At 49.9% G+C, this 8,318-nt stretch overlaps 1 protein-coding gene across 1 annotated transcript; it reads left to right on the top strand.

The window, feature by feature from the left end:
• The first annotated feature begins 764 nt into the window (after positions 1-764).
• Positions 765-8,041, top strand: PANX3 (pannexin 3). Its single transcript, XM_004379369.2, has 4 exons — positions 765-945; positions 2,435-2,577; positions 5,179-5,393; positions 6,961-8,041. Exons 1-4 carry the CDS (start codon positions 765-767, stop codon positions 7,598-7,600), a joined length of 1,179 nt encoding a protein of 392 aa, XP_004379426.1. The 3' UTR covers positions 7,601-8,041.
• Positions 8,042-8,318: the final 277 nt, after the last annotated feature.

Raw genomic sequence — 8,318 nt, 5'->3', positions numbered from 1 at the left:
AGCGACTTGCCTGAAGTCAAACAATAAAAAGTAAGCACTGCCAGGTCTCCAGTGGAGGACTTTCCCTCCAAGGGCCAAAGTTCATGTTATTTCCACTACTCAATACTACCATGCATCCCCCGCAGCTCTTCCAGGGAGTTGGTGGGTCTGCAAAGGAACTGGAAATTGTAATATGTAGCTGAAATGTTTTACCAAAAGACCAGAGGCAGGGAAGGAAATTTAACACCAAATACAGAGCAGTTTCTGGGAAAGAGCCAGGGCCCAGAGCAAAAATCATCACTGGGACAAAGAATACTATATAGCGGTAGCAATCCTGAGTCTTGGGGGTTCCATTCCCACCCTAAACCACAAAATAAGGGTCTTTAACACATTTAAGCAATCTCCACCCAAATTCCACACTGATTATATGGGGGGCCTGGCTCCACAGCCCTCCCTTTTCTTCACCGCCCGGCTGAAAATACTTTATTAATGAGAGGGCGGCATAAAGCCACGGGACGCCCTGTGCCCAGGACCAGCCCCAGGGAGAGCAGGCTGGCACCAGCCCCAGGTGAAGTCCGACCCTTCCCCAGCAAGGACCCGCTAAGACTATGCCTCCCTTTAATTACCAGGGTGCCTGACCCAGGGCCTGGCCAGTTATTTAGAGAACCAGCCCCTGCTCCTAGCACAGATGTCCGTGAGGCTGCAGACACTCTGCTCAAAGCCAGAGGTCTGAGGCCGCCACCTCCTCACCCTGCCAGCTCGGCACCCCCCCACTCACCAGCATCATGTCGCTCGCACACACGGCTGCAGAGTACATGCTCTCAGACGCCCTGCTGCCCAGCTACAGGGGCCCCCACCTCAAAGGACTGCGCCTGGAGCTGCCCCTGGACCGGATGGTCAAGTTCGTAGCTGTGGGCTTCCCCCTGCTGCTGATGTCCCTCGCATTTGCCCAGGAATTCTCCTCCGGTAAGTTGCTTCCAAGACCCAGGACAAAGGAGAGTCCCAGTTAGCTCACTCTGCGTGGGCCCTGAAGTGCGCTCCCACAGGGACTGGGTTTCCCGACTTGTGGCTGGCTGCATTACCCAAAAGGCCGGCTCTGTGTGTGTTTAGAGCACCAAAAAAGTCTTGAAAGTCAGCTCCAAACTTTTGCAATCAGAAAAAAACTTAGAAATATGCTCTTTTAATTTCAGTATTCATGTTTATGTCATTTCAATAATTAAAATTTTATTCTGCTTTTCTTACGGGTGAGAGATTGGAGCACCATAATCTTTTCAGAACCTAGAACCCCTAAAGGTCTTAACCAGGCCATGCTTTAGACAAGTGGCTTGCTTCTGATCCCTCTTGCCACTCCTCACAAGGGTTACAGATCTGAGTACCTGTGTTAAGTGCCTGACAAAACCGGCATACAACAGGGGCTGGATAAATGCATTCCTTCTCTCCACAAATCCCAGCCACACACATAAACATACACACTGATCCTATGTTTTAGGTTCTAGGCTAACTCAGCAAATCCACTACTGGTATTAAAGAGAAGATAGACTTCCTAAGAACTGGGGATTCTGGCTTTCCTTTCTGCTGTGCTGTTAGCTACTATGTTTTCCAGGAGGTGTCTCAATCTCCCACTGCCTCTTCCTTCATCCACAAGATGGGAGAAGTACTGGTTCTCACCTCTGCCTCTTTCTGGAGAACAAAGGGAAGACCAAAGCCAGAGTCTCTCCCTCCAAGCCCACTTTTCTCTCATCACCACTCGCCCGCCCTTTCTCCCAACCTGGGCTCTGAAATCCAGGCAATAAATCCTCTAGATTTTAGACCAGAAGATCCCAGCTCTCAGGAAGGAGGCAGTGACCAGGACCCGTGAGCCCTCTGGTGCCACACGGCAGGAGTACCAACAGCACCCCCTACCCACCTGCCTGGGGGCCCGGAGAGAACTTGGAAAGAACAGAACTGCCACACCTAGAAGGCTGACAGCACATTAGCAGGCCTGGGGCAAACAGTAGTAGTCCCTGGGTGAACAGACAGCTAGGCACTCAACCACTAACCAAACGACTGGCAGTTCAAATCCACCAGAGGTGCCTCCGAAGAAAGGCTTAGGGATCTACTTCCAAAAGGTCACGGCCATTGAAAACCCTGTAAGTGCAGTCCTACTCTGAAACACACGGGGCCACCGTAAGTCGGAATTGAGTCGATGGCAATGGTTTTTGTTGCTCTGTCTGGTTTTTGTTTGGGGGGGGAGGGGGGGCAAACAGAGGGATGCTGTTCCATCATGCCATGTCCTGCTCTGGCACAGCAGTGCAAAACCAGAACACTGGGGCACGGTAGGGGTGCAGTGCTTGCCAGATATAGAAGCTGGCTAAGAGGGGAGGTGCGGCCCCTAGAAAACTCTCAGCTGACTGCTCCCTGAGCTCCCATCCTCCACTCAACTCACAGCTGCCTCAAAGCTGCATTCCTGTTCCAGGGTCTCCCATCAGCTGCTTTTCTCCCAGTAACTTCAGTGTCCGGCAGGCTGCCTACGTGGACAGCTCCTGCTGGGATTCGCTGGTTCACCACGAGCAGGATGAGCAGGGCCAGTACCAGACGAAGTCGCTCTGGCCTCACAAGGTAAAGTGGGCTGGCCCGTGGCTGAGTGGAGTGGGATGGAACTGCATCATCACATTCTCTAGCTCCTCTTTTTGTCCGTTTATTTTGGTCTCTGACTTTCGTATGTCAGGCATCGTCAAATGTCTGGTGATCTTCACACCTCACTGGAAGCTTTGCACTATGGGTGAGGCTTATTGACCAGCAGCCTCCAGTTTACGGTGATCCTTTTGGGCCCTCTCATTGGGAAAACCTCAAATATCAGTCTCTGCAGGCCTTTTCTCATGGGCTGGCCAGTTTTCCCCGAGAAGAGTCTTTAATTTGTGAGGAGGCAGGGTGCAGCTGGTATTAAGCATGGCTGCCAACCCTCAGGTCCTCAGCTACAGCCTCACCATGCAGTATCCGTTCACTGAGCCCCGCTGTTCTCAGTACGGTTCCCTTGCCCTCAGTGGATCCAAGAGCACAGTCTCTCTGGTTTAATCTCTCCAGAGGGAAAGGGGAGTCGCTTAACTGCATCATGTTACAGAAAGGACTGGGAGTCTGTTTCTCACAGATTTTTCACACAATTTTCCAGCTTTCAGCGCCACCTACACTCTCACTTTCCAAGTTCCTGGTATCTCCAAATGGAGCCCTGGAGGTGCAGCGGTTAAGAGCTCAGCTGCTAACCAAAAGGTTGGCTGTTTGAATCCACCAGCCGCTCCTCAGAAACCCTATGGGGCAGCTCCACTCTGCCTTACAGGGTTGCTATGAGTCGGAATCGACTTGACGGCAATGGATTTTTGTTTGTTTTGGTGGTAGATCCAATTTCTAGTTCTGTGATGCAAAGGAGCTTGCTTGCCTCACGGCGACTCCCAAACCTCCCTACAGGCTGATATCTTCTTTCATGCAACTGCTTCCCCTTTTCAACCATGTGTTGCCCTCATTTCCTCTCCTGTTCTTTCCTTATAGGATTATGTCTTTTTTATTCCTTTCTTGTCATTCTAGTGTGGTTTTACGAAGGAGCAGAGGTAATATGTATGTTCAATGCACAATGTTTCACCAGAAGTCACTCATAACATTTTCTAGTCATGACGATTTACAAGGCCTCAAAATGCGAATTATGACAAAACCAGAGATGTAATGGAAACAGTAAATGAGGTCTCTGTCACAGAAAGTGTTCAAGCAGAATCTAGGTGACAATATCTTAAACAAAATGAAGAGGGGATTTACGTGTCAGAGAAGAAAATTTGTGTCTCATCATCAGAATCACCTGAGAAACTCTTGAACAAGCTTGTCTAGCTCTCCCCGGGGTGGACCAACCAGTGAGCACGGTGTGCACCGGCTTGCATTGAGCAAGGTACGCAGGGGCTTAATTGTATTTCCTAGCTAATCTATGGTGAGCAGTTTCACATGGGTTCACCACATCGTTGCCGTGGTGGAGGACAGGTGAAAGTGTGCACTGCAGATTGGTGGGAAGGCACAATGCACCCGTGCATACCTTGCTTATTGGGTAATCGCGCCCTGACTTCAACCCTGAAAACTGAACAGAATCCCTGGCAGGTAAGAGGTGTACTTTAAAGGATCATGGACAGGAGTACAAAGTGTCTACGCATCTCCCGTGGCCTGGTGTACCTTTCCTAACTTCCTCTCTCCGTTCCAAAAATACACACACCACCTTTCTCCTCTATCCAGCTGCAATCAATACGCGTCCTGCCTCTTCTTCTTCACACACTGCTCTACCACGGCGGTGCACCCGATTTCAGAAGCTGTAGGTCAAGTAGTCATAAAAGGAGTAAGCTCCAAAGGCAGCAGCCTAGTTCCAAATGCTGGCTCTCCCAACAACTAAATGTGTGACCTTATACAGGTTAATCTTTTCATGCTGCAGTTTCCCTACCTGTGAAATAGGGATACTAACGACCATCCTGATGAAGACCAAATGAAATAACACATGCTAAGCACGTAGCATAAACGTAGACTTTAAAAAGCCTTTACAATAGACTTCTTTACTGTGGTCAAAATAGTGGACCCAACCCTCTTAAGTAAGGTAAGCATGATGGGGAAATAGAAGGAAAAGTCCTTTATCTCAGGTAGCTAGTGCTGTAGTTGAGGAGACAAGGCATATACGCACCCAAAAGTCAGCTTATACACACACACCTAAGAGAGCCCTGAAAGAACTCCAAGGCAGTACCTGACGGGGTGGTTTGGCTCACCAATAGTCCAGAGATGAGGGAAGACCGCTGAGCATCAGGAGTCAGGGAAGGCTACACGGAGAAGGGATGTGACCTCCTCTCTAGAGGCTTAAAGTAAAGACCTACAGTGCTGGAGCCCTGAATGGGCATTACAAGCTAAGGGGAGACGCTCTCCACTAGGATTCATTCTCGTTCTTCCCTCCCTCCTATCCCCCCACCTTCTCCCTGGAGCCCTACACAGACCCTGGATCAGACAAGTGGAGCTCAGGAACGTGGAGATCCACCATCCTCCTCTCCCAGCCTCCCTAAATGATCTAGGTCAGCAGAGGGCCTTAGGTCCTGGGCCTGTGGTAGCTCATGTCCCACAATGCCTTCCCTTTCTGCAGCAGTAACTGGGGAAGGGGAGGCCCTCGCTCAGAGGTCTCTCCACATGTCTCAGCTCACTCTCCCCCTGCAGGCCCTGCCCTACTCCCTGCTGGCCCTGGCCGTGGTCATGTACCTGCCAGCCCTGCTGTGGCAATACGCAGCTGTGCCAGCCCTCAGCTCAGATCTGCTGTTCATCATCAGTGAACTGGACAAATCCTACAACCGCTCCATCCGCCTGGTACAGCACATGGTGAAGATCCGGCAGAAGAGCTCCGACCCCCACGTCTTCTGGGATGAGCTGGAGAAGTGAGTTGTCTCTTTCACTCCTTTCTGAAGGACTCAGTCCAAACATTAAAACTGTATCCCTACGGAGTCCTCTTTAAATTATCCTGTGTCACACTTCTCACGAGTACAAAGTGCTCTGTATATCATCTCGCTAACTTTCTATTATTCCCCTGAAGAGAGAAGGGAAAGTCCTCTGTCTGTAGTTTAAGACACACTGAGTAACAAAGGGATTAATCTCTATAACACCACTTTCTTGTATCAATCCCCTGCTCAGAAACCTCAAATACCTCCCCTCATGCCTGCAGAAAAATTCTCCCAAATATTTTTCCAAGGCCCTCAGCACACTGTCACAAACCACCTTTTCAAACTTTTCTCTCACTACCAGGTGACGGAAACCTTCCACTCTACCTAGGCAGTCCCCTGCTGTTTCCCTATACAAGTCACTTAATCATTCATCCATCATTTGCTGAAGTACCTACTGTGTGTACCAGGCACTCGCCTGATGATCTGGATACATTGGGGGAGGGAACGGAGCCCAGGCGGTGCAATGGTTAAGAGCTCGGCTGCTAACCAAAAGGTCGGCAGTTCAAATCTACCAGCCACTCCTTGGAAATCCCATGGGGCGGTTCCACTCTGTTCTACAGGGTCGCTGTGAGTCGGAACCGACTTGACAGCACCTAACAACAGTGTGTGTGTGCCGGGGGTAAGGGAGAGAAATGGAGGTGTGGAGACAAACACACACCAACCAATGTGCAGCTCACACTCTACGGAGGGAAAAGGGCAGTAAAGAAGAAGATGGTAAGTGGTGTGAAAATGGTGAGCCAAGCAGGGCAGGGCAGGAGAGCTGGGGGGTTGCAGAGCAGAGCAGCTTTAAGTAGGGCGGCCAGGGTAGGTCTACCGTGTGGATATCTGGGCAGAGTTCAAGCCATACTGTGTCTTATGTCTGTGCACACACTCCGTCCTGTCCTCTCTCCACCTTTCTGACCCTCATCTACCTTCTGAAGCCCAGCTCACAGCCAACGTTCTCCACGAGGTTTCTGAACACTCCAGCCCACACTGTTACCTCTGCCTCCTACGTTTTGCAGCTACTTTGGTTTGTGGTCATCATTTTAGAAACAAATCAAATGCTATTATTTCATATTTGTATTTCTCATCTGCCCCTTCCCAACAAGCCAGATGAAATTTCTTCAGAGAATACCACAGCTCTCAGCAAATACTTGTTTGTAGATTTATTTTTATGAAATGAATGAATTTTCTGTGTAAATAGAGTACACAAGCCCAGAACCAGAACGCAGTTATTTAAAACTCCCAGCCCAGTGCTAATTTAAGAAGCCTTACTGCATCTAAGGAGCCTATTTCAGCTTAGAGGCTTAGTCTGCCTTGCTGAGCAGAGATTCAGTGTGACCATTCATTACCATGAATAACTCACTGGGTTTACCGCACTGCACTTAGTACGTGGGGACGACAAGTTATGCTCAGAGAAAGTAGATTTTCATGGTAGCCAAGGATGCCACATTGGACACACAGATCCTCTGTCACTTCCCCACACGGTCCCTCCTAACCTTGCCTCCTTTCTCCCCCCGCCCAGGGCTCGTAAAGAACGATACTTCGAATTCCCCCTGCTGGAGCGCTACCTGGCGTGTAAGCAGCGCTCCCATTCACTAGTGGCCACCTACCTCCTGAGGAACACCCTCCTGCTCCTCATCACCTCAGCCACCTTCCTGTACCTTGGCCACTTCCACCTGGATGTCTTCTTCCAAGAGGAATTCAGCTGTTCCATCAAGGGAGGGTTTTTAAGCAATGAGGCCCACGTCCCCGATCTGATCACGTGCAGGCTGACTTTCCTGTCTGTTTTCCAGACTGTTAGCTTCTCCAGTGTAGCGGCATACACCCTACTGGTCCCAGTGATACTATACAACCTCACCCGGCTATGCAGGTGGGACAAACGCCTCCTGTCCGTCTATGAGATGCTCCCGGCTTTTGATCTCCTCAGCAGGAAGATGCTGGGATGCCCCGTCAATGACCTCAACGTGATCCTTCTTTTCCTCCGAGCCAACATCTCCGAGCTCCTCTCTTTTAGCTGGTTGAGTGTCGTATGCGTGTTAAAGGACACAACCAGCCAGAAGCACAACATTGACACAGTGGTCGATTTCATGACTTTACTAGCTGGCTTAGAGCCCTCAAAACCTAAACATCTCACCCACCGGGTATGTGAAGAACACCCATAGCTAAGGAAGCATGGAGCAAAAACATTATGGAAAGTAAAAACCTCTCTCTCCTTCCTCTCAAGCCTTACATATTAATCCACAAAAAGGCCTACTTTAGAACAGCTAAGCTTGGACTCAGCTGAATCATATATCCTGTATTACGTCATCCTACAGGTGAGACGATATCGAGAAATAGAAACAAATCTGAAAGTTGGAGCTGAAGAGTCAAAGAACTACAAATGCAGGTCTAGACACACTGAATAAGGATAGTTTAAAAACAAATCGATCAATAAAAAATAAGGCCTAGACATTCTACAAGGAAAGAAAGGTCTAGAGGCAGGTCCCTCTCACCGTATTTATCCCATGGCCCTTCTAGGATGCCCCTCAGCTCACCCCAAAGAGCAAGCCGGGCAATCTGGTAAGAGAACAGTAAAGATGTGAAACCCCTGGAAACTCCAACGTGCCTGAAGTCCTAGGGACCTGCCCAGCCTGCCCTGTGGAGGTCATCGACCTTGCCCAGGCCCTCTGGGACCTGCAAGGAGACCCAGGAGATAATGACGGCAGCAATCTGTAATCTGCTCTTGGAGCTAAAAGACAGAGTAGAACGAGGCCAGGCCCAGGCATCAGCCATGGCTGGAGCCTTGAGGTGTCCACCTATAGTTTTCAGAAGTCCTGGTGGTGCAACAGTTAAGCGCTCAGTGGCTAATGGAAAGGGTGGCAGTTCGAACCCACCCAGCCA

Source organism: Trichechus manatus, unplaced genomic scaffold, assembly GCF_000243295.1.
Source record: "Trichechus manatus latirostris isolate Lorelei unplaced genomic scaffold, TriManLat1.0 scaffold00064, whole genome shotgun sequence".
In the NCBI taxonomy this organism is placed as follows: Eukaryota; Metazoa; Chordata; class Mammalia; order Sirenia; family Trichechidae; genus Trichechus; species Trichechus manatus.
Note: the sequence above shows the minus strand (reverse complement) of the source record. Positions and strands in the feature narration are given on the sequence as shown.